This window comes from Tauraco erythrolophus, chromosome Z (genome assembly GCF_009769465.1).
Source record: "Tauraco erythrolophus isolate bTauEry1 chromosome Z, bTauEry1.pri, whole genome shotgun sequence".
Lineage (NCBI taxonomy): Eukaryota > Metazoa > Chordata > Aves > Musophagiformes > Musophagidae > Tauraco > Tauraco erythrolophus.
Window position 1 is genome coordinate 35126463 of NC_141496.1, and position 27352 is coordinate 35153814.

Genomic DNA, 27352 nt, shown 5'->3' on the forward strand with positions numbered 1-27352 from the left:
AGTGTGTCTGTAAAGCTTTCCAGTGGTAATTCACCACATTAAAAATAGATAAGCTTAAGAGCTTGCAGTGCTTGAAGTCTGAATATTTACCCATGTTAGGGTGTTTGAATGGCACTGTCTGTGTCAGATTTAGATTAGATGTGAATTATGTCATCTTAGCTCACTATCAAATACATTGCTATTTTTCGATAAGTAGCAACTATTTATAGCTATTATTCAATAAACAAACTTAGTAACTAATCAAAGAGAATCTATTAAAGAAAATTTCTTAATTAAACTTCTTAAAATGTGGCAATCTGCTACAGGTAAAATCTGTGTCACCTTTGGTAATTCTTATGCACATATTACTGAAGACGTTTTATTTCTTATTTAATATACTACTGCTTTGGTATATTGCATATACTTCCTTTGCATCTGTAAAAAGCACCTAAATATAATATATAGTCCCTATTATGTTGTTTCGAAAGTGCCATCATAGAAATAAATCAACAATTTACATAATGTATGCAATATTGCAACAGAAAATCAAGCAGCAAATGTATCACCATCATAGAATGGTTTGCGTTGGAAGGGACCTTAAAGGTCATCTGGTCCAACTCCTCTGCAATGAGCAGGGACATCTTCAACTAAATCAGGTTGTTCAGAGCCCCGTCCAACCTGGCTTTGAACACTTCCAGGGATGGGGCATCGACCACCTCTGGGCAACCTGTGCCAGTATAAAAAATGTCTTCCTTTTATCTAGTCTAAATCTCCCCTCTTTTACTTTGAAACCATTACCCCTTGTCTTATTGCAACAGGCCCTGCTAAAATGTTTGGCCTCATCTTTCTTCTAAGCCTCTTTTAAGTACTGGAAGGCTCCTATAAGGTGCCCCAGAGTCTTCTCCAGGCTGAACAGCTCCAATTCTCTCAGCCTGTCTCCATAGCAGAGGTGCTCCAGCCCTCGGATCTTTTTTGTGGCCTCCTCTGGACTTGCTCCAACAGATCCATGTGTCCTTCTGATGTTGGAGACCCCAGAGCTGAATGCAGCACTGCAGGGGGGGTCTCACAAGAGCAGAGCAGAGGGGCAGAATCCCCTCCCTTGACCTGCTGCCCATGCTGCTTTGGGTGCAGCCCAGGATACAGTTGGGTTTGTGGGCTGTGAGGGCACATTTCCAGCTCATGTTGAGCTTTTCATCCCCCAGCACCCCCAAGTCCTTCTCGTAGGGCTGCTCTCAATCCCTTCATCCCCCAGCCTGTATTGATACTGGGATTGCCCCAAGCCATGTGCAGGACCTTGCACTTGGCCATGTTGAACCTCATGGTTACAGAGGCCCACTTCTCGAGCTTGTCCAGGTTGCCCCAGATGGCATCCCATCCTTCAGGTGTGCCAACCACACCATTCAGCTTGGAGTCATCTGCAAACTTGCTGAGAATGCACGTGATCCCACTGACTATGTCATTGATGAAGACATTAAACTGTACTGGTTCCAATACGGACCCCTGAGTGACACCACACATCACTGATCTCCATCTGGACATTGAGCCATTGACAACTGTCTTCTGGATGTGACCATCCAACCAATTCCTCATCCACTGAACAGTTCATCTATCAAATCCATATCTCTCCAATTTAGATAGAAAGGTGTTCTGGGGAACCATGTTGAAGACCTTACAGAAGTCCAGACAGATGACATCCATGGCTTTTCCCTTGTCCACTGATGTAGTCACTCAATCATAGAAGGCCACTAGGTTGGTCAGGCAGGACTTACCCTTGGTGAAGTTCCATGCTGGCTGTCTTGAATCCCCTCCCTGTCCTCCAGGGACTGTGCTGTGCCTTAGCATAGCTTCTAGGAGGATCTCTTCCATGATCCTCTCAGGCACAGAGGTGAGGCTGGCTACTGACCTGTCAGTGGTTCCCAGGGTTCTCCTTTCTACCCTGTTTTAAAATGGGGGCAATGTTTCTCTTTTTCCAGTCACCAGGGACTTCACCTGACTGCCCTGACTTTTCAGATATCGTGGAAAGTGGCCTGGCAAATGCATCAGCCGATTCCCTCAGGACTCTGGGATGCATCTCGTCAGGTCCCATAGACTTAGGTATGTTTAGGTCCCTCAGGTGGTCACAAACCTGATCTTCTCTTACAGTAGGAGGGACTTTGCTCCCCAGTCCCTGCCTTGCGGTCCCTCCACTCAAGAGCTGTGGGAAGAGGTTGCCAGTGAAGACCGAAGCAAAAAGGTTATTGAGTACCTGAGCCTTCTCCTCCTCCATTGTTACTGGTTTGCCCACCTTGCTCCTCAGAGGCCGTACGCTTTCTTTGACCTGCCTATTCTGGCTGACATACCTGGAGAAGCCCTTATCGTTATTCTTTGCGTCCTTTGCCAAGTGCAGCTCCATCTTGGCCTTTCTGACCCCATCCCTACACAGCTGGGCAGTGTCCTTGTACTCTCCTGGGATACCTGTCCCTGCTTCCACTGCCTCTGCCTTTCCTTCTTCCCTTCAGTCTGACCAGCAGGTCTCGACTCAGCCATGCTGGTCTCTTGCCTTCCATTCCTGATTTCTTACACCTGGGGATCAAGAGCTTTTACGCTTTACAGAAAGCATCCTTAAAGATCTGTCAGCTCTGTTCTGCTCCCTTGTCCCTGGGGGCAGTTTCCCGGGAGGTCCTATTGACTAACACCCTCAACAACTGGAAGGTTGGTTTCCTAAAATTCAAGATCCTGACTGTACTCTTCTCCTGACCCATATCCCTCAGCACTGTGAACTCCACCAGTGTGTGATCACTGCAGCCCAAGCTGCCTCCAAGCATGACATCACAGATTAGCTCACTTGCATTGGTGACCAGCAGTCCAGAACCGCATCCCCTGTGGCAGGGCTGTTTATTACCTTGCTGACAAAGTTATCCTGAGTGCACTCCAGGAGCCTCCTGGATTGCCTGCAGCTCACGGTCCTCCTTTTCCAGCAGACATCGAGGTGTTTGCAATCCCCAAGCAGGATGAGAGCCTGCCAGTGCGATGCCTCCTGTAGCTGGAGGCATGTCCAGCATGCTTTTTAACAGATGCAGAGAAGATTTTTCTCTGCAAACACATTTACTGTTTCTTCACCTTTTATAATTCAGTATAAAGAGAGACAAAAGTATCACAAAACATACTCCTGTGTACCCATTTATATAAATGGATGTATTGATGCTAATTATAAGCAAGGATAGCACATGGATGCATCGCTAAGGGAACCTGAGCTGGAACCACTGGATCTTCCTAGGGCGCGGAATACTTCTCCCCTTGCACTTAGTTAGCTTGTGGATGTGCAAGCCAAGACTTCTTCCTCTCTTGCCTCTTATTTATGAGAAGAAACAGAAGCCCTCCCAGTGCTAGTTATCCTCTTTGACCTCACCATCTAAGGTCTAGACTGACCAGCAGAAAACTTCAGTCATTCCTATATTTATCTGTGCTGACGTGTTTTGCTGTATCTGTCTGAAAAATATACTGCTATTTTTTTTTTCCCCTTGATTAGCCACATGCAACACAGGAAGGAGCGGAAGACAGAGAAAAGTTTTTAGGCAATTTGCTTCAGGTGCACACAATATGTCATCTACATTGTTTGATATTTCAGCATATTTTGACAATATATTTCAAATGTTTAATTCTGTAAATACACAAGTAGTACTGGCCTGAGAACTCGCAACGCTACACTAAAGATTACAAAGGTGACGGCATTTTATTAGAAACGTATGCTTTCTTTTAAATATGAAGAATAGACTGAAAGTTGAGCTTTCTGGACATGAAGACTCTAAGCAAAATGTAGATGGTGATATGATGGATTGGTTCAAATACTTCCAGTACCCTTTTGAAATGCTGATTTTATTTAATCTCCCAAGATATAGCCAGACTAATAACGTATGCCACCTATATATTTGGAAATTTGCTCTAAGGGCTGCATTACTAATAATTTGAAACAACAGAAGTATGCAGGTTGGCTGTTCAACTGATGAAGCTTGCATTTGGAAGTAATTCATGACGGTAATTTCATTCACATTCATGTTACTTGAACTGGCTAGTTGGATTTGTACCAATTACTGTTGCCAAAACAATTGTCACACATTTTAGATATGCTAGTGAAAACACGTTCCATTTTGGACAATTTTTTGAGTAAGTAAATCTTGGCTCTTTCTCCACTTGAACGCAAACACCTGATTTCTCATCCCATTTAGAACAGCAAAGATATGTTGTGGCCGTCTCGCCTACTGTCCAGTAGTCTTTTAAAAAACAATATTGTCTTCAGACTTTAAGTGTAAGAGTAGAAAAATTTCTAAATTAGATGAGGGACCAGGTGTTTGTCAAGCTCATTTCATAGATCTTTAATTCATGGATACTGTTAAGCAAATGCATAGAAGACATTCTTATCCTCATTGGACCTGCTTAAATGCTTTAAAAATAGACTACTTTTTGACAAAATGATAATGTAATGTATTAGTAATAACTTATTATAAAGTGAACACTAAAGAATGTCCAAACTGGATGACATTGAAGATTTTTACCAACACTAATGTTTAAGATTCAATGAAATGTGCTGACAAGTATGAAGTCACTATCTTTAAAAGGAATCTGCTGATTTATTGTTAAGCTTCCATTAGCCAAGACTGCTAGGCTTCTGTGTTACACCTCCAGCAATAACTGCTTTGAATGTATTCCATTTAGCAGTTTCAGTTGTTGTCCTTCTAAGTAAACAGCTCCTATACTTAAAAATATGCAACAAATCAAATTAATTAAAATGAATCAATTTGACTGGTAAAGTGGCATTTCAAAGTGACTCTGAGGACCATAAATTCAAATTAAGGCTTGCACAACTGCTTCCTAGGTTTGAAGAGGTTCCTTGGTACATTAGCAGAAGGAAAAAGGGAAACCAGTCACCCCGTTTAACAGTGTTCACCTGGCATGTTTGCAAAAGAGCTGAGGGCCAATATAGCCAGATTTTACAAACATATCATAAACCAGAGAATAAAGCAGACAGAATTAATAGCAATTAATGGTACCTTATGTTGATATTCAGATAAGGTTAAGTATGATAGTATTCATATATGAGTGGAGTAATAAGAAGTTAATTATTGCAAAACTTTGATCATGGACATAGAGTGTTTATAATTTTATTCGTCACGTGCTTTCCTTGTTCTGATACTTCCTCACTCCAGGCAGTAATGGGGGTTGTCAGATTCATTTTTTAAGGTATGATGGGTATATGCTAATTTGCACATGTTCATTGAATATATTTTCCCTAACTGTATTTTAACGATCAGGTTGTACTACAGAGGGCTTGTTCTTTTTCTGGTTTCAGTAAGCTTTTAAATACAGTTACAGAAAGTGCACACCATGCTCTACTGCCAATAACGATTGTCCTCTGTTTGCAAGTATGATGAATGCAATATACTCTTCCCACCATTCTGTATTCTATTTCATTTATTCACCAGTCTAAACTTGTATATGTCTTCTGGTCTTTGCAGTCTGAATGAGGACCTAACAAGTTTGGGCACAGGATTAAAGTATTGCTCCCGACATTAGTTTCCTAAAAGCATTCTTTGTTCTGCTGCTCCTCTACACATCTCCTACTTCACAGGATCATCCTATGGCTCATTTATAATCTACTGGATTTAACACTTGAAAATATGATTTCTGTATTCAGTATTCATGCTTTGCCTTTTGTCTTCAGCTGGTCTGAACTGGGAGCCTACACTTTATTATCTACTTAGAACAGAAGGAGATTAATATTAAAAGGATATCAAACTCTTAAATATCCACAAAATTTGTGGAATAAATAGAGCCACATTACTGAGCATTATGTAGGCATAATTAAAGCGATACAAACTTTAGCTGACTATGTATCAGCACTATTTCTGCATTTATTATCCTCATTTTCTGCCAGAGAATACTCTATGACTCTTCAGGTTTTATATTTAATTAACTACTAAAGAAAAGCAAAATCATCTTCATATTCTTTTACTTTTTCAGTTTTTCAGTTTTAATGTTATTAAGACTTTATCCTAAACTGGAATTGAGTATTCACACGGAGAAAGGGAAGAATCTGATATGTGGTTCATTTCTTGGTGTGATAGGTATGCCTGATGGTTAAAGAAACAAAATTCCAGTCAGTTTGGTGGTATTTTGTAATATAGTATTGTCATTGCAAGAGAATGATAACCATTCACATTAAATGTTTGGTTTGAACATCGTATGGTGTTTGAGTTTTCACTGCAAATTTACAGTATTGAGTATATCTGCTTAACTTACAAAACGCTTGTTAGCTCTTCCACTTCTCTCCTAGTTTTACAAGGCTTCCATCTCTACCAACATGTGTGCGATATAAAACAGAAAAAGAAAGTACTATCTGATTAAATATAAGCAAGATTTTGTGGTAGTTTTGACCATTTTTGTCAATTGCCTCAAGGCCATGCCAGTTGTGTGGGGCAAGATTTTTGGAGGTTATATTTTGTATGATTCAGTAATCTCAGTTGGTGTACCCCACTGCTGAGGGGGCAATGAATTGATAGTAACAAGTTTCATATTGACTTGCTTGTTCAAAAGACTGATTTCAAACACATTAAAAATTAATAAAAAGTTCTTTTTCTTTCAGGTGGGAGATGAAAGAAGGTGCAGATCTTGAAGATGAGGAGAAAGTTATGGTGGAACACTTAAAAAATGTTTATTTGACACAGAGCACTCCTACCTCAGAGGATAAAGAAGAATAATTACCTTGACAGGCTTCGGGTAGCACCTTTTTCTGAATTCAACATGATTAACTTAATGGCTTAGTTATAACTGACAGGACTAGAAAGCTCAGGAATATCGATCTTGAGTAGGAGTTTTAAACTAAAGAATGTTCCCCTGTTATTGTCTAGTCACCCCATCCAGGCAGCAATCGTTCACACACGCATAAGGTGAGCAACAATATACGAAAACGTCAATGTCACAAAACAAGGAGGGTGTACCTCTATACTGCGGAGGCATAAACCTGAATGACAAACCAAGAACTGTGCTAAAAGTATAAAACTCACTCTGAAAATAATGCGACTTTGGACATGTGCTGAGCAAACACTCGTGCAATGCGTCCATTGGCTATTTCGGAGCCAGTCAGCCTGCCCCTCGTCAATGCTGCTCAAGGACTTTTTCTCTCCCTTGTGTTCTATTTAGTCCTGCCATTAAATCACTCAAAATATTAAGAAAAAGGACAGGTACAGGCTATAGGTCTGCAATCCTTTGTGAGTTGCTCGGGGATGACTATGCTTGGCCATTATTCCCATGCAAAACTGCACCAGCTTTATTGCCCTTGGAAATCCTAACTTAACATCCAGTGTGTGTTAGAGCTTAAAAGACACAATATGGAGCAACTTGTTAGCAGCTTTTAAAGTTTGGGAAAGGGTCTTTTTATTTAAAAGAATTATTCACAGGCAGTGCTCAAAGGACTATCTTAACAGTGAACTGAGAAAATGATAAAGAACACAATATTTATTTCTGATTAATATAGTAAAACTTCGTTTTCAAAGTAAGCCCTGTCTGAAATTCAGATTTTCCAAATAGTAAATGTTTTTCTTTTCTGCAGAAGTTTTCCCTCGAAGTCTAAAGATAGCTGTTAGATAGGTGGTTATTGTAACAATATTTTTTATAAAGAAGGTGTGGTTAATATTTCCTTAGCTCCACAGAAGTAATCCATCATTTTTCTATTTGTTTCTTGCATTGGAAGTCCAAGGGAACTATTTCCTTTGCCTGATGAAGGACCCTGCCAAGATCTTGCTAAGGCTGCAATCTGAGCTGCAGCTATTCCTGCTACCACCACATCTTCTCACAGATGATATTATGGACACAACTCAGACCACTTGAAGAGGAGGAAGGCACGGGTTTTTTTCCTAAAGACTTCAGCAGCATCATGGGCAACCATAACGCTAATGCTGCTTTAGGGTCTAATCCAAAATGCAGTTTTTCCTTCTCTTAATTGTTTTTGTTTGTTTGTTTGTTTGTTTTTTTATCATTCATATAAAATATCAGACCATTTAAAATGAAAATAAGGACCACTGCATCTCACAAATCTCTCAAGATCTTGTTACAGCACTGCATCAACAAAAGGGCTGTGAGGCACTGGTGCTTCAAAAATGCTAAAAATATTATTTAAAGAATAAAACAGACCTTTTCCTCTGCTGTGATATAGTCATTTCAGATCATAAAGAAGTGATGAAGTGTAAAAACAATTTTTCTTTGCTTTGTACTTCACCTTTGAAGATTAGTTGTGGTCTTAAAACATGGCTACAGGGATTGCCTAGGATGGCAGGTACGGTATTCTGACAAATGAGGCACACATGCTCCAAGCCATACTAATAATGTGTTAGTGCACATGGAAGCTAGAGTTTAGAATATTCCTTTCTCTTTTATCAAAATCTATTGTATATAATTAATTTTTTGTATAGTCCCATAAAGTGAATTTCTGTCTATGTGGTGAAACTGACTGAAACACTTTTTGCGAAAAAGCTCGCCTTCTGGGAAACACTTACTCTGAATAGGTTAAACTTTGCAAGTGAAGTAAGCTAACCCACAATAAAACCCCTCACTTACTCTGAAGTGGGGATGTCCATATGGAGAGTTATTCCAAACTGGTTATTATCCTTTAAATTCACAATACACCTGGTTCTGAATAATCTGTAAACAGTCATGTTAAAAAAAAAAAAAAAAAATCTTTTTGTCCCTTCCTTCTTTCTCTCCCTGCCAAATTAATTCGGCAGTAACCCACTGGGTAGCACTAGGACAATTTTGTCTTTCTTGGCAAGATTATATTTATAATCTTGACCAATGTGGAGCTGACAATACAGAAAAAAATAGCCTGAATAAAAGCTGATACTTTTCACAATATTTTATTTGGATGTTTTTCTTATTCAAACCTCTCTGTATATATATGTCTTTTAGAATATCTGAATGCAAGCTAATGTGTGTTGAAGTAGAACTTGTCCCTGAGTCCTCATTGACAAATACCAGGGCTGGGTTCTTTGGCAATGTGGTGATCCTATTAACTGGCCTTCAGGGCATAAAAGAAACATCATTGCGGTGTCACCGACAATCAGGACAGAAACTCTCTAACACAGTTGCAGTGTTAGGAAATGCTTTATTGTGGTGTCGGGTGCACAGGGAATATCTCCTCCTGGCTGCACCCGTGGCCCCTGGACAGAAACGTAGTTATACACTACAGTCATGCATATTCATAACATGTTTCCATATTCATTGTTATTCTCTTAAACAATGGGTTGATTTTCTCTTGCTTTACATGTAAATTACTTCGCATGCTCAGTTCTCTTCCTCTGCCCCTTTCTTTTGGGTCTGGGGTATGTTTAGGGCAGGTGGTATGAGAGTCGGTGGTCGCCATCTCCCCCAGCTGGAATTACCTTTTCCCCAAGTCACTGCTGCGCATGTTGTTCGCAGTTCAGAAAAACATGACACCAAAGTTTATACGTTCTCTGGGACGTTCCCTTCAAGGGCAGACAGTTCTGGATAAAAGAGTCTCCCTTCTAATCACTCCCAGCAGCTTCAAGGGTGGTCATCTTGTTCTGTTCCTTAGGTACGTGCAAACCACCTACTAAACCCTTACACAAAAATTTTAACCCCTTCATTGTTGGATAACAGAGGCAACATCATTTATGCTCAATATGTACTTTTGCAACATTCACATTTGTTCTATAAAATTACAGTAATAATAAGAGCTGTATAACTAAGTTTGCTAAGTAACATACCATTAATTTATAAGACTGCTTACTTTAAACTTCAACCCTTAACTGAAGAAGAATGAAAGACACTTGAAAGAGCTGATCATTTTTACATTATAAGGTGTGTAAAATTAGGGGTCCTTGTATAACAGATTGCTGCTTGCTTTGGCTTTTCTTAGTAAAACAATAGTTCTATATTCTTTTAAAAGTTTTGCTGATTCTAAAATTGACTTAAGATTCATTTTATCTTGCAGAGTGGTGGGTTCATAAAGCTGCAATGCTTTGCTTTTGTGCTTTATGTCCTGGCTCTTTGTCACTACTTGGTGATCCAAGAACATCTCACGTTTACATTTAGCCTCAATAAATGAAGGCAACAGCAGCCAGATTGATTTGCTGGCTGCAATGTGGGCTCTGTGTTGCATGACCACTGCAATCTCACCATGTTAGCTGCTCCTGGAAAGGTGGTCAAAAATAAGGATTAAAGTCTGTTGTGTACAACAGACCTTTCTGAATGGGCGAAAGTTGTCCTCACTGGCTCAGCTGAGTTAGCTTAAAAAAAAATCATTACACTTATAGAAATCAATTGGATCAGATAGCACAAACTAGGTAACTGCATTATCATTGACACTCACACCTAATCCTCATTGAACATTTTAGTATGCTTAGCCCTTTTTTATAAAAAAGGCTTAAATGGCAGACTTCATGGCATGGAATATCTCTAATTACATTTGATTAGTATCCAGTTTGGAGGGCTCCAAATCTTAACATCTTGCTACTTTTGAAAGGCAGTTAATAAAATTAAAAGCAGAGCAAAACAGAGATAGAATCAATAGTAATGAAACTGGAGAAAGACAAGAGAGAGAGAATTTGGGGAAAAGACAGGCATTAAGACATAGCCCTGTGTTTTCGTGACTGCTGTCCTGACCAACAGTGTCCCGTAGATCATGCTTTATTCCAGGAGAGGGCTTTTGTAGAGACCACAGGCAAGAAAGCTATTTGTTCTAGAAATACGCACAGTGGCAAATGGATGTTCTCTAATTCATCTCCACACCCTCACAGCAGTGCAAGGTAGGCATGAGGCTGGCTTCTTCCAATTAGCTTCCTCTGACAGAAATATTCCATTTGCCTCTCAGCTGGGAGGTCTTCACAAAATACTACTGAGTCTTATCTACAGTAAGATGCCAATTATGTGCTGATATAAAACTGTTTTATGGAACTCCTTAAAAATAAGTGCAATCAGTTTTAGTGACAGACACTATTCAAACTTCCAAGGCAATAGTCGAAAGATTGAGGAATTAGACCCATTGCCCAATTAGGCATGAAATGAGAGAGTAACTTGATGGCAACAGGGAGATTTCTAAGCGAGTGTGTAGATCTTGAAGAGGTCCTGGCTGGTGCAAATCCACTTCTTTGTAGTAACTGTCCATGTTGTAAACAGTTGTATGAGTGGAAGCAGAAGCTCTAAAACTATTTCAAGTGTAAGGCCCAGGAAATGGGCAACAGTGATCTTGCTTTTTCCTCTACTTTTGGATTCTCAATGCTTGGGAAGCAGACTAAAGCCTCTGACATTGCCAGGCAAGTGATACAATAAAAGCATGCAAGGTCTTGAGGAGGTCGGGTATCACTGAGGGCCTTGTAGTACCCATCAGCAAAATGATGAAGGAACCAGATTATTCCTCCCTAGCAAGAGCACTTGAGAAGAGACTGTTAGCTATTATTGCAGCAAGTGAAACAATGATACAGAACTGACAAAAAAAAAAAAACAACACTCTAAAAAGCAAGGAATCATGCAAATAAGCAAAAATAAATCCAAACCCTTTTTTTTTTTCCTGAAAAAGTGATTCGATAACAAGTGTCTCAGGAAGAACTGGCAATTACCAAGTACTAATGACATAAAGTGATCATCTGAATTTAGATTGTGTGTCTAAATTTAGTAGACGACTATCCCTAAGCTGACAAGGAGCCACTCAAGTCATGGCTAGTGAAAATTTGATGACTACCATATCGAGCCCTTTAGATCCACGACAACTTCAGTTGTAAGTTGCAGCCATCTCTGAGGAGATACTTCATAATATCTCCTACAGAAGAAAGCATTTTAATGTTAAAACAGGTCATTACCCACTTTCTGCTGTAAATCGGTCCAGGTTCCAACTGATAGCAGTCTTGGTGTCTGCACTGCCCTGAGTCACACCCATTCTCATCTAGGAAAGAGGCAAAGAACCACATAATGGTGTTCATATTCAACAGGTGTGACCTTCTCCAGTTACTAGCTGAAAGAGCATGCCGTATCTGCCATGACAAACTCAGGCTTCAAACTTTGTTCACGGCGGAGGTTTGCTGCTCCAGCACATAACTTTGTCTTTTTCTTTTCAGGACAGCCTTTTAGAAAAACAACCTCTTTTCAGTTCTCCCAATAAATAAATAAATACACTGATTAAAATTACTCTTGCAAAACAAGCTCTCAGTCATTAGAAAACACCTGATGAATGATTACCAATGCACCCATGTGTGTTCCTTAAGATAACTGTTAATGACATGGTCATATGTATTTTGTCCCTAGATGAATTCACTAGAAGACAGATATGTGGTTACACAAGCAATTCTGGGAAATTTGTAATTCCTTAATATCCAATTACATTTTTTTTCCCCCATAATCTGTGTGTTGTATGTAAAAAGTCTAATAACTTTTGGATATTTGGTCTGTATAAAGAAATAGCATCACATAGTTCTTCACGTGTCATCTTCACTCTGTTTTGTTTTCCACCTCAATATTGTCTTTCAGGCATCCTTGAAAAACTTACTAGTTAATGTTTGTTATAATTTTGAATGTGGGTACTGCTGGCATTCAGTTATACATGGGTAGATAATTCATTTTCTAGAGTAATTGTCATACAGACTTAAAGCAGTGTAGGTCCTATATGGGTAATTATTTCAGGTTTAGGGTTGTCTGAACACTTCTGCTCCTAATGTTCCACACACATTTTGTAGTATTTATGTTTTTCCATTGTTCTAAGCTATCTGTGTTACCCAGGATAGTGAAAGCTATTTGTATGCATTGCTGTTTGTGAGTTATTTATGCTTTTTACTTAACTAATGTATTTTGCCCCAGGTTTTATTTCCTTTAAGTTCTCTGAGCTTTTAATTTACACTTGGAAACCCATAGCACATCTATGTTCACAACCTACAAACACCTATTTACATACCAGTAAAGCCTATGCCTTCTCAAACCTGATACAGTCTTAGAGAACCAAGAATTTAATAAAAGTAAAATTCAAACCAACCACCTGCAAAGTTATCATTCAAGAAATGCAGTAGTCATGTCCCCTTGGAATGTCGCCTGTCTGTATATTCCAGAAATAACACCTTCAAGGAGTCGTTTGCTTACGTTCTGGACTCTTTATTGGTATCTTCCGTTCTATATAATAAATGTGTCTTAAACGAGTATATTATGTAGATTAAGATTTTACTCTCCTTCTAGAGAATGGAATGAACATTGGGGAGGTAAGAGGTGGAAATGGAAGGTGGTTTTTGTTCCGGCGTATGGATGTTCTAGTGAACAGATTACTTTGTACAGTAAACCAGAGGTGGCTTTGGGAATGAAATAATCTTGGCAGAAATCTTACCTGCAGGAAATTGGCAGCCGAACATGTGCTATGAAGACTTTCTTCAGGGGCAAAAGGATTAGGTCTCTTCAAACAGCAAGTTTCTCTTCCAGTTAAGGCTTCCAAATTTCACACACGCCCATCCACTTTATGAATGGACAGATTGATGGAGGTTGTTGCATTAATGCAACGCAAATGTGTAATGTTAATCATTTGGCCTTCTCTTCTCTCCAGACAAATAATTAACCAGAACGTGGTAGACTGTTCTTTATTTCCAACAACTGATCAACGTTACTGTGCGAGAGTGTTCCTCTACCAGACGTTGGTACCAGAGCACAGATACCTCCACACTAATGAGTCAGAGAATGTGGTGTAATTTTTTGTGTTTTAAGGGTGCTGTATATGCCTGGTGTGGTTCTTGGATTTGTGAAGAACAACCAGTCCTGCGAGCCTTTCATTTTCATTCCCTCCCCTTCTCACCCTTCCCCAATTTTGGCTCAGCTGTCAGTTTTATGATTCTTCCTGCCGTTTCCAGATGAGGCTGCGACCACACCTTACGCAGCAGTGTACAAAACACATGCAAAGCGATTCACTGTTTTGTCGTGGTTTAACCCCACCAGCAACCAAATGCTCGCTCACCCTCCCCACGCCCAGGGAACGGGGAAGAGAATTACAGGGGAAAAGGAAAGGAGACTCGTGGGTTGAGATAAGAACAATTTAATACTTGAGATAAAATTAAATTAAAAGTAATAATGATAAGTAAAGATTATAATAATATATGGTAATATATAAAATTATAATAATCTATACAAAGAAGTTATGCACAGTGTAACTGCTCACCACGCAGTGAACAATGCCCTGCCCAGCTAACGATCCCAAAACAGAGAAGTCCCAAAACTGCAATCCTGGAAGAGAGAGAGGCCCAAAAAGAGAGATCCAAAAAGCAAGAGAGAGAGAACCCAAGAATCAAACTTCCCAGCTAACCTTCATCTATATACTAGGCATGATGTTGCATGACACGGAATACTCCATTGGCCAGTTTGGCCCTCAATCCTAAATCTTAGTTCAAATCACAAGGGGAGTTGTGGACCCTCTGTCCCGGCTGTGCTCCTCCCTATCCTGTTGTGCTCCTGCACACTGGCAAGAACATGGCAGCTGAAAAGTCCTTGAGGCCTCAGTGCCAACTATAAACATCAGCGTGCTGTCAGCATTCTTCTCATGATGAATCTCCCAGACTAAAACCAAAATACAGAGCTCTTCTAGCTGCTAAAAAGAAAACTCACTCTGTCACAGCCGAAACCAAGACATGTCTCAAAGAGCATCCGGTGCATATGAATTAGTAGTTCTCCAGGCCCAGCAGCAAGATGCTTTTTGGTTAAAGCTCTTGCATTTTGACACTATACACTTTGACATCTGGGCAGACCTCCAATCTGACAAGCTTCAAGGTGAGACATACCTAGTTGTTTTGCAGGAGCTTGGTGGCTTGGTTTTGGTTTTGTTTAAAGGAGAGGAGAGGAAGGGGAAGGGGAAGGGATTTTTTGTTTATTCTTATGCTTACATTGTTATGTTAATTCTATAGCTTTTATTGTTGTTTGGGGTTCTTTCCATCTGGACTGATGATTGGTCAATACATGACAGTTACAATCTGCTTAAGTAGTTTGGGCATTGGCAAAGTCACTGTAACTGTCAGTAGCAAAAGAATTTGTGAGTTTAATCTTTGTAAAAAGTGTCTATCATGGCAATAGGCACTATAGGAATTAATTCAATCTAAATCTCTTTACTAAAATGGTCTATCATTAACATGATTTCTTAGTTCAGCTTTGTCAGGTCCTAATAACTATAGTATTCTTTCTATGGTTAGAAGTGGGAAGAACAGAAAAATGCTGGTATCTTATGTACTGTGCCTTTTAGGGATCTCATTTCTCCAACTCGAGTTCCGAAAGACATACTTAAACTACATAACGGAGAAGGTACATGTATTTGCTTTTCCATTTTATGTGTACACAAATTGTGTAGATGACAGTTGTACAATTTTTTTAAAAGTTATATAATACCCTGGAGCCGTCATCTGCTCTAACATGCATAATTTATTCCAAAATCATTTGTGGAGTTGAGGGATTGATAGTTTGGAACAGAAAAATTATAGGTATGCTAAATACATTCTTGCAAAAATAAATCATGTAATCATATATTGAGATCCAGTATTTCAAAATTCAAAGTACAATTAAATTGTTTGCACATGTAACAGCAGTGAAATAACTTTGCAAGGTTTACATCGTAAACCCATATATCTACAGAGTAAATAGTAGAACACAGACCATAAAGTTCTGTCAATAGTGTTGCTTTCAATCTTTGTTTCATTCCACCAAAACTTTGCATATCAGTCTGGCCTTTTTTTGAATAACTATATACAGGACCAAAGAATTAGGAGTGGTAACTTGAAATATAGATCATATATATTTAATCTTTATAACAAATGCAAAAGCAGTAAGTGAAAAACAAAGACATAACAGACTGTAACAACTCTCGAGAACATATAATGAAGCATAAGAGTGAATGTCACGACAGATTTATGTATGTTCGAGTTTCAGCAAAAACTGCTGAAGACAAATTTGAGAATATTTGTGTATCATACTTTTGGCACAATAGCAGGAACCAAAATAAATTATCCAGGAATAAGACGTAAGAAACAGATTCAGGGTGTAAACAGCAAGCTGAATAAGAATTTTGAATTAAAGAAAACTTTCAAGCCAAAAGAAATAGAGAGTTTTCAGCCTTGCAGAGCACTCAAGAACCACGTTGGGTTTTTCATGAGTTTTCAGTATTTCACTTTTTTTTTTTAAGTTTCTAATTTAATTCTTGTGAAAAGTGTTTCTCGAAAGGTAACACATCATCTTTGTCAGGAAAGCTAGCACATTTTTTCTTTTTCATGAAATGCATTCTCTGTATTTATGCACTATATGCGGTACACAAAAAGCCTATTCCATCGATGTCAAGCCAAAAGAACAAATGAAAAGAAACTACAAAGGGAATTCTAAAGAGATATTTTTTTTTCCTCCCACTATCTTTTCTTTTGGGCTTAGCCTCAGAAGGAGTTTTTGTGTCCCAAAAGACACAGGATAACTTTTCCCAAGAATCAAACATCCTAAAGGTTGCTCTTCTTAAACACAACTGCTAGATGACAAGGCTATGCATGTATGTTTGTTTTTTTAACCTCTGGAAATAGCAGCTGTCATTGACAAAAAAAAAAAAAAAGATTAAATAAAATGTATTTTTTTACCAGATTTGTGTCTGACAAGAGCTGGGCTGAAATTGCTCAGTAGTGAGGCCTCTATTGTGCAAACACATTGCTCGGCATTAAACAGTATCTTAGGATTTTCACGAAGTTGGAGACAGGAGATGGTCAGTAGGACAGAGCAGAAGTATAATGCATTTTTTCCTGTGATTCCTCTCTACCCTGATACCCTTTGCCTCTTTTTGTCACAGCAAAGGATTCCTAAACTGGATCACATCCTTCAATTTCAGGATTCAGTGCAAAGCACAAGTGGAATAAAGAGACGGCTTCGCGTGTATTGCAAACGTAAATCCAACCCATGTAAAACGGAAGTGATCGGTCTCGGCATGCTTGGGTGCCCCTGTTGCGAACCGCATTTGCAAGCTTTAGCGTGCTCTTAACTTGCAGTAATCTGGCTGAGAACTAAAGATGTTAATACTTCACGTTGTCAGGTGCTGAAAGCAGAGACGTAGGTACTTCTGAAGAAAGGGCTGTGGTGTTCTACCAGCAATGAACCACAGGAGGATTTAACAACTGCTTATGAAAGCTGCATTGCGGGATAGCTATTAAAATCAGACATCCTACTTGCTACAATCATCTATCAGCTGCTTCTACAATCCTGCCCACCTTCTGTGTGTCATCTGGAGGAGATAAAGTTTTAATTGTGAGCGGGTGGTATAAAAAAACCAGGAAAAAAAGACAAGGCGCCTTCTGTCATTCCAAATTTCTCGTCCTATCTCGCTTTCTGTTTCAGTGTCTTTGTGCCAGTGGAAGTTTTGCAGGCAGCTTTTAAAAAGACAAAAATATAAATAAAATCAATAGAAACAAATAAAATATCGGGCAACAGAGAGCACATCATGAAGAATGTATTGCAGAGAATGGGAATAAAAATACTGCATATTGCAGCTTTTGCCCTTTTATGCTTTGACTCTTTTCTCACCCAAGTTTCAAATAATTCCTAGTTGCCTTGGCATCTGTTATTATATTCCCTGTTTGTCTGTTTACTCTGCATTTATATTTCTGACCTTAAGAGCTTCTTCCCTGTTTCCACTATTAAAATGTTCCACTATTCCAGAATTAAACATCAGAAGCTCACGTTTTGGGGTTCAAAATGGTTTCATTCATAGTATTTTCATTCAGCTTTTCTGTTCATTTTTTTGAGTTGATGAGACTTGACATTTTTTTCAGCCATTTGAAATAAGCCTTGTTAAAGCAGTATTTATGTTACTGTAATAAGAACTGTCTTCAGACCATGATCACTTGTCATAGGCACGACAAATATTTGGTTCCCTTGGTGTGCTCCTCTTTAGATATGATGATGAAGTCTTAAAATAACTTCTCCCGTGTTCGATACAGTTCTTTTGAGTTACATTTTTTGCCTCTAAATTAAAAAAAAAAATAGTATTTTCATACTGACAGCGCAGGCTGCAGCCCTCAGTGAGAAAAGCTTTTCTCATCTCTGTGCAGCAGACAAACTTGCAGAGCCACTCACCCAGGTTGGTGCCTCCTTCACCAGTCGGCTGGCCTTCCTACCTCACATTCCCAGGGCATCCCAGGCCTCTTCCTTCCAAGGTATTATTAGTTAAGTGGCTTTCTTGAAAGTCTCTGGGTCTCATTTCTGAGTTTGACTTTTTTTTCTCCCCTCTGTGCTCTTTTCAGTGCAGTGTCACTGCTATTTCACATGACTAGCAGTTGACAATTTTTCTCTTTGAAACTCCCTCTCTTTCAAATTCAATTTCCTAATTGTTTCATGGGAGAGGAATACAGTCCCTGGCCTTTGTTTTATTATTTATATTCTGGGAGGGAAAAAAAACAAAGGCCTGGTAACAGAAAGGACTCCTTTAGGGATCAAGTCCAGGCAAACACATGACAGATGTCTAGCTCATACTAGAAAAAAAGAGAAATGCCTCTCTCCTGCAGATCCATGACCATCTGACTACTGGCTTACTCATCATGGCAGGACACATAAAATCAGGTCTCGCGAGGTCTTCCAGAAATCTTAATGTCCCTAGTAGAAGAGACGTCTTTCCTCCTCATTCACCCTAACTAATGAATTCATAGCAAAGGCTTTCTGTTCTTTCAGAGCCTGATTCTGAACTTTAGACTGTTAAATTTCATGCCATTTCTCTCACTCTAGTCAAGAAGATTATTAGTCATAATACCTTTCAACTTAGTGTCATCTGCAAATTTCATGGATGAACATCAAATTCTTATCTCTGTCTCATTAATGACTATATTGCACATATGATACCCAAAAACTAATCACAGTCCCCAAAGAGTGTTCCTGCTCGTTTATCTCCTACCTGATAACTGCCATTCAGCTTAGGCTTTTGCAGTCTCCTCCTTAGCCACTTCACATCCATCTTACCAGTTAATTCTAGTCTGAATTATCATCATCCTCACCTTCAGTAATATTCCCCATGAGGCATCATACCAGATCCGTTACTTCAGTTTAGGTACATCAGGGTGTTGATTTACTCTTGTGTAAGAGACTGCGATCATAGGGGAATGACACGCTCTGCTCTGGGTAGCACCATTCTGCAACTCACCACACTTTCTATTCACATCTATGTTCACAATTATGTCAAAATCTGGTCTAACTCTGCGTGGTATTGAGTAGCCAGGCAGTACAAGGGGAGTCATCCCAGTCGAGTATGAGTTTGTGCAATACACCTTATTTGGAAATAATTTACAGAAAAACAATGTTTTTCCTAAGCAGTTTTAACCTCTTCATGTTCCCTACGCTTCCTTTGCGGTCATGGGGGCTATCTAGAATTGCAGGACAACATAACAAATGCTGAATCTACCCATTGGTTTTAAATAAGTCTGCAACGTCCTACAGACTCGAGGCACACTGGCAGTCATTAACAAGACAGTTTTAATTACTTGAGGACATACTGTTTTTACAGGGGACTGTCGTTTCATAAGCCACAAGGGATGAATAGTGCTAATAGTGCTAATGAACCAACAGTTCTATGCCTTCTTTTCTCTATGTTCTTTGAAATGCAGCTCCATTCACCAGTATGGGAAAAAACTTATTTTATGGAACTCATTTCTACTGCAACTGAGTGTTTCAAAACTTAACTCACCTTCACATAATTCACATAATTAAATGATGCGTTTGCTCAAATTGGGAACTGAAATTAAGACAAAGTAGTTAGCACCTCTGCTCTGCTCTCGTGAGACCCCACCTGCAATACTGTGTTCAGCTCTGGAGTCCCCAGCACAAGAAGGATATGGAGCTGCTAGAGCGGGTCCAGAGGAGGGGCACGAAGATGATCCGAGGGCTGGAACACCTCTGCTATGAAGATAGGCTGAGAGAGTTGGGACTGTTCAGCCTGGAGAAGAGAAGGCTCCGGGGTGGTCTTATAGCAGCTTTCCAGTACTTAAAGGGGGCCTACAGGAAAGCTGGGGAGAGACTTTTTACAAGGGCATGTAGTGATAGGACAAGGGGAAATGGATTTAAATTGAAAGAGGGGGAATTTATATTAGATATAAGGAAGAAATTTTTCACTCAGAGGGTGGTGAGGCACTGGAACAGGTTGCCCAGAGAAGTTGTGGATGCCCCATCCCTAGAAGTGTTCAAGACCAGGTTGGATGAGGCTTTGGGCAACCTGGTGTAGTGAAGGGTTTCCCTGCCCATGGCAGGGGGGTTGGAACTAGATGGTCTTTGAAGTCCCTTCCAACCCTAACCATTCTATGATTCTATGATTCTAATAATCTTGGCTGCTCAATCAAAAATTATGCAGACCTGACTTTTAACATATCTGATGTTCTACAGCACCTTGCGTAGGGAAATCACAGCTTCCATCCATTTCAGACCCAACTATGCAGACTTCGTATTTCTGAAAACTGAATTCAAGAACCTTACTGGACATTCAATGAACAATAAATAAACAGGTCTAAAACACTGGGCTTCAGTAATGTATTGGTAGCCATCCATGAATGCCCTAGCATTAGGAAGGACAGAAGACTGAAGAAGAAAACAGGCACAGACTTTGGAAAACAATCAAAATGTTCCACTTATTTAGGTACAACAGTAAGTATGCCGATCAGTATATTTTGCTAGTATTAGCTTATTACTGGTATTACTGTAACTCACAGAAGTCTATAAAGACAGCAGAACTCCACAGTGCTAAATGCAAACAGAAGATAAAAGTCCAGCTTTCGGCAAATGATGATTTGTGATTATACCACACGCTACCCCTGTTTCCTCTTCACTACTGATAATTGGAATTTTGCGGAATCAGTCCTCTAACGAGACTTGGAGACGTCTCCTTTCAGCACGCTACCTCTTTGTAGTAGAAAGAGCTTCAAATTTATGGTCAATAGTTCTTTGCTGGTCAAGCATCTCCAAAACCACTAACCCCTCACCTGTTTTTTTGATAAATTTTTCATCCTTGAATCCTTCCCTGGATCCAGAGGACCTACAGGAAAGCTGGAGAGGGACTTTTTACAAGGGCATGTAGTGACAGGACAAGGGGCAATGGATTTAAATTGAAAGAGGGCAGATTTAGATTAGAGGTAAGGAAGAAATTCTTCACTCTGAGGGTGGTGAGCCACTGGAACAGGTTGCCCCGAGAAGTTGTGGCTGCCCCATCCCTGGGAGTGTTCAAGGCCAGGTTGGATGAGGCTTTGGGCAACCTGGTGTAGTGGAGGGTTTCCCTGCCCATGGCAGGGGGGCTGGAACTAGATGATCTTTGAGGTCCCTTCTGACCCTCACCATTCTATGATTCTATCTGTAATTACAAAGGGCTGTACCAAGACAGGCACTTTTTTTAGCTGTCCTGCTCACACGAGCTGCCCCTGAAACTCGATAGAATCATAGAATCATCAAATCATCATTGATTCTGATGGCTACGTTCTACTGGTTCATTTTTGTTGTTGCTGTTTGGATTTTGGTTTTTTGTCATAATAGAGCTGATAGACTGTAACCCAATTACAGCATTGTTATATGGCATCCCAAATGCCTCATCAAAAGCCAGACATCTACGAACCACCTTTTTCTAACAGGGGAAATACAGGGGGAAAATATCTCGTAATGTAAGTGGCTCAACATAAAATACCAAACATAATTTATATGATGTAAATAGACAAGTTCTCCAAGACAGTATAGTATCTTCAGCATTGAAGAAGAAAAGTATTTCACTTATGCCGCCTCTGGGTGTTGCAGAAAGCCACTGAGAGCAAAACGTATAAGCTTGCTGCTTTCAGTCGTAACAGAGTGGACAACTGAGAGCAACTTGAGGAGCCACGTTTTATCTTCTCCCACACAGACCTGTCCGTGGCTCTGGCTGAGTGGATTTGGCCACCAGTGATGACCGGACGCTGAGAGGGTTGAACATTTCTGGTGCACGCGTGCCACGTGGCCGACATCTCTTGTCTTTGGGACAGAACAGCTCACCACCTTCCTGTGCAGACAGAGCCATGAGCAGTGGACGCCTCCACTCAGCACCTGCAAAACACAGGTTTTCAGCAGTGACGCCATTTGACCAAATATGGAAACCTTTCCAAGGGAGCGGAGCAGGGACGCTGGGGCTGCTTGGAGCTGGCGTCAAATATTTCTGAAGACGTTTGAAACGCCTGGCGCGAAAAAGCTCATCTCGAACCTTTTCTTTTTACAAATTCCTAAACTATCCCAACAGCAGCTTGGGAGTGGCAGCACAGCCCTCCCAGCCAGACCCCCCCCGCGGCCCGCGGAGGGCCTCGCGCGTCCCCGGCCCTGGGTGCCGCTATCCCAGCCTGGCTCTGCCCTGCCCCGGTCGCCGCCTCCCCCGCGGGGGCGCGCTGCGGGGGCGGGCGCCCGGGGCCCGGGGGTGGGGGCCGAGGGAACGGGCGATCGAGGGAACAGCCCTCACAGCCGCCGCCGCCCTTCGCGCTACACTTCCGGGTTCCCCGCCGCGCCCCCGGGCGCTGACGTCACCGCGCGCGGACCCCGGAAGTGGAGCCGGGGGGCCGGGGGGGCGGGAGCGCCTGGAACCGGAGCCACCGCGCGTTCCCCGCTGACGGCGCCGCGCCCGCCCCGCCCCGCCCCGCCGGCCACGGGCGCCAGGTACGTGCTGCGGCCCGGCCCCGGCCCCCGCCAACCTCCCGCCGGGACGACGGGCGCGGGGAGTCGGCGGCGGGCCCCGAGACGGGAGGGGGGCGACCGGCCTTCGCCCCGCCAGCCGCGCTGTGGCGAGCGGGTGGGGGCGGGGGCGCCCCGCCGCCCCTCGTAGCCTTGCCCCGGGCGGAGGCGCCAGGCCTGCGAGCCCCGCGCGCTCGCGGTGTCGGGCCGGCGGCGGCGGGGCTGGAGGCGCGCAGCTGTGTCCGCCGGGGGCCGCCCGCCCGCCCTTCCTCCCGGTGCTCCGGGTTTAAAAACAGATGGGTGCCGCCTGCCCCGGCGAAACCCGTGTTCGTGAGGCGGGGGTGGGGCGGCGGACGGCCGCGGTGTCACCTGCGCCCCGCCACTGACCGCCCCCGCTCCGCGCGTCGACACCTCCGGCGCGGCTCTCCCCCGCCGAGAGTGGCGAACGAACCAGAAATAGAGGATAACTGTAGTAATTTCTAATTTTCTATATAATGTAAAGCGTTTGGGGTTTTTTTTTTTCGAAATTCGTGCTCGCAATCGTTGCTGCAGCGTGTTGGTGCTGTCAGCCACTCTCACAAAACAAGACGTGTCAGTTTTCCCTGTTGCCTAATGCAAGCTTTCTGCGCAGTAATAAATGGCAAAAAAGTTACTGTGTAGGCATAATTCTCCTGGCTTAATAATATAGTTGGGCCTGAGAGGTAATTTTCATTCCGAGTTTTGCTTTCCTGGTTACATGTGATTGAAAACTTCTTTTTGGAGTGAAGTTTCTTGTAGTTGGTCTGGCAGCTTAGAAAGCTGTGTGAAATATTTGTCATTTCTGCGTTATCCAGACGTAAATGTAGGGCGGTAATTTTTCATTTTAAATTATTACTGTTACTTGATTTTGGTTTGACAGCGAGATAATTCAAAATTCTTTATTCTAAAACGTCAGATGTTGTGCATCCTATGGTTCCTTTCAGAAAACCACACACTTTGCTTTTTAAAGAAATGTTGGCTGCTTTTTTCTTTCAGAGCTAAATACTGGAGCTTTTGGTGGGGAATGTACTGCTTTCCTTCCAGATAGTTAACTTCTAGCTGTGGTATTACATGAGCCAAGCTGCTCAGTCTCGCGTAAGCCAGCTTAACGGGCCTGCACAAAATGTAGCATCCGCTTCACGCCATTGCTGTGTAAAGTTTTTGGCTAAAAGAGTAAGCTTGAATAAGCAGGTAACAGACCTTGGTCAGGACATAGCATCGTTGGCAAAAGAGGTATTATAAAATCAACAGCAATTACAAAGCTAATCTTTGGGTATCTTTGGTCTTAACTCTGCAGTGATTTGGTGACGCAGTAAAGAGTAGGGTGGTGACGATATTTGTCTTTGAAGAAACATGAATGCCACTAGCACAGCAAAAAGGTGGAGTCCTTTTAATAATCACTAGTGTTTTCTCAGAATCGTTAATGAGACTGGGTGAAAGAGGGTGGCAACGTGTTGTGCTGCCCATGGTAAAACCAACTGATGGTAGCATGTTGGTTAGAGAAAGCCTACGGGATGTTAAAATTAGGTATTTTGCAATTACGTTGGAAAAGGTAAAAATACTCTTGTATAGGGAGAGCTCAAATCTTAGCAATTGAAGATCCTTAATGGCTTAGAGGGTATCACAGAGTGATACCAATGTGAAATACAGGAAGCATGTCTTTATGTGCTCTTCTGGGTTTGGAACTGAACAGATCTGGTGTTCCGAATGTTTCAGATATTATCTCACTTTCTTTCTTTCAAAAAAAGTCATTCTTTGCTCACAAGAGTACTGATCTTCATAGGGTAGCTCTAGACAGCAGCCCCAGGCGGTGGCTGAATCTGTTGCTGAAGTCACTGCCGTTACTGACTGCCCGCCTATCTGCTGGAGGTCTGATGGGCCACCCTTGGTGTTGGTCTGAGCTCTCCCCAGCCCGCCTCAGTCGAAACACAGTGGGGTAAGACAGATGTAATATTTATAGTGTTTAAGCTGACCTGACTCTTTTTGTCTGAAATAGGTTAGCGGATGCTGGTAGGTATAGGAATGAGATGAAAACGTCCAGCAGGCCAACAGTACTGAGCAGCTGGAGGCGGACAAGGGCATCATCATTTCAGAAGCATAGTGCATGCTCAGAGTGCTGTCTGCCTTACTGAAATACCTTTAATTATTGGAGTTTGCTCACCAGTGCCTGGATTTTGTCTGTTTCCTTCAGATTGCTTTTTCAGTGATTGTAGCCAATTATGACTATATGTTAATCTGCTAGTTGACTTGACCATGGTTTTCAGTGAATTGCCTTTTATGTACTAGTTAGCTCATGTTTGGGAGAGCTTCTCCTTATAATTACTCAGTGGGGATTTATCTGTTGGTCTCCTTTCTTTTAAGTTCACAACCTTATTTTTTTTCCCCTGAAGACTCAGCACTGACTTTGGAGGTTTTGTCCATTCCAGGCTCTATAGAAAAAGTTCTGAATGCGACTCTATTGCTGGTACTTTGAATTTGACCCACTGTTCCTTTGGGGAACAATGTGCTGTGGTGACTGAGGAGTTTTTTATATTTACAATAGATTCTTGGAATTCTTTGAAGTAAAGCATACATACAAAGAATGAATGGGTATCTTTATGTTTTTTTCACTCACTTACTGAAACAAATTGCTTAACAGCGGGCATGAAAACATCTGCTTATGAAACTTAATGCTGCCCTATGAAATTTTTTTGTGCTTTAGAAGCGGCATTTTTTTCTCTTAATAAGAGCAGTTGTACATAGATCTACTTGGCCTGTAGATCAGTTTCACAGATTTGCACTGAGTGGAATTCCTGAAGTACAATTTAATGAGGTTTAGAATGGGTTATTTTGCATGGATGTTGTTCAGGGTTTTAAGTGTGTTATGTATATATATACACTTTCTTATTTTTGAGAGGAAGACTCTGGAGTGAGGACTCTGAGAACTTAATGTTTAACTGCTCATGGTATTCTTTACACTGTTCTTATAATGTGACCGAGTCTTCTCGGAAGGTGAAAAGATACAGCATTGAACTTTGTACAATCCTTGACCTTTCTGCTCAGCTCACCATCTGATACTTATTAGTGACAGTTTTGGTAGTGATTTTTGTTTTATGGCTGACTGCTTCTAGGAATTAGGCTGGAACCCACAAGTCATTTCCCTCCACCTACGGACCCACTCCTTTAACAGCCTGTTCACGTTATGTCCCCTCTGCTGAAAGGGGCAACAGTCTCTTCTTCTCCTGCCCTTATGAGAGATCAGCTGGCTGTGTAGTGAGCCAGGTAAGGAAGCTGATCCAGCTGATGCAGAACTAGAGATACAAAATCCTCCTTTCTTGTTGCATCAGCTCGCTCGCTAGCACGAGTGCCATCATGAGAAAGGATGTGGGGATGTGGTTGGAAGTGGAGAGGCTGGAAGGAGGAGGGCTGGAAGTGTTGTATCGTACAGGCTGCAGCAGATCATGGATCTGCAGCCTGAGTCATCTTGTACTTGAACTGACTGTGGTGAAGTCCCTCTACCAGTTTCCTCCTATGAGTTAATAATTGACGATACTGCTGGTGAGGATTGTGTCCTGCTCTGTCGGCTACCAGTCTTCATGAAACCCCTTTTATTCCTGTTACACTCTCGTGGAGAGTATCCACTTCCAGCTTGATGGAACCTCTCTGGTACTACAGTTTATATTCCGTTGAGCAGGTATCCAAAGAGGAAAGATGAATCATGTAGTTTATCAGGCTAACTTTAGGTGATTCTGCTTTACAATTACTGCAGTTTCTGTATTCTTCCAGCTTCTTATTGCCCAGCAGAAGTTGAAGGGGACCAGTCTGTGCTGAGCCAGCTATATAGACATTTGAGTCTTGGAAATATTGATTTTTAGTACTTACCTGAAATAAGTATTGCCTTAACAACTGTGGTATTAGCTGAATCCAGTATATTTAGTATGGTGGCAAATTCAGGGAACTCTTCTAGAAGTCAACAAATAGGGATTTTCCTCAGGCAGGAAAATGAAAGAAAATTTTCTGTATCGTGTGTCTAGAAAGAAGAGATGATGGTTATGATGAGGATTCGCTGTACGCGTTGTCGATTGGACTGCATATGAGCCGGTTCTGATGTTGACTGGAAGCAAGTCCATTCCTGAAGGACCAGTGATACTGAATGTTAGTGTTTATGTTTCTCGATGCTTGCGCATTTAAAGTCAGATCCATCATATTACATTGTTCAAGTTTTTGCATGTTTTTTTGTAGTTTATTGTCAGTTTTTCATAAGAAAGTTTCCTTTTTTACTGCCAATTTCAGGTCAAGGTTTAAGCTTAATATTTTTTTGAGAGGGACATATTGAAAAATGTTTTTGACTGTATAGAAAATATTCTTGATTACTTTAAGTACCCCTAGGCATCTCCAAGATGTAGATAAGAAATATGAAACTTAATAGGAAGATAGCTTTGGAAATTGCGAACTATTTCCCAAGGCAGCTAGTCTGGATTTGTCTGAATTATAAGCTTCATAAAGTTGCCATTTTCCATTTGCAATTAAATGTTTTAAGATATTTGTTTTGGATCCTCTGGACATTTCAGCTGCAATGTACATACTCTACTGGCCTACTGAGCTTTCTGCACCGTGTCAGCTTTATGCAGCATGCATGATGAAAGCTCCTGGTGGGACACGGGAAAAATGGGTTCTCCTGTTTCTCGCCATCCCTTAACTGAAG

The 27352-nt window shown here is 41.3% G+C and overlaps 2 protein-coding genes across 2 annotated transcripts in view; both read left to right on the top strand.

Annotated features, from left to right (window-relative positions):
• The window catches only part of KIAA0825 (KIAA0825 ortholog), a 241253-nt gene extending 234540 nt beyond the window's left edge, over window positions 1-6713 (top strand). The window contains exon 19 of the mRNA XM_086629541.1: window positions 6599-6713. Within this exon, the coding sequence (XP_086485667.1) occupies window positions 6599-6713 (115 nt within the window). The remainder of the gene's footprint in view (window positions 1-6598) is intronic.
• Window positions 6714-22609: 15896 nt separating this feature from the next.
• Window positions 22610-27352, top strand: part of ARB2A (ARB2 cotranscriptional regulator A) — a 276209-nt gene continuing 271466 nt past the window's right edge. Inside the window, exon 1 of the mRNA XM_086629569.1 lies at window positions 22610-22635. The gene's annotated coding sequence lies outside the window, so the exon portion shown is untranslated. The remainder of the gene's footprint in view (window positions 22636-27352) is intronic.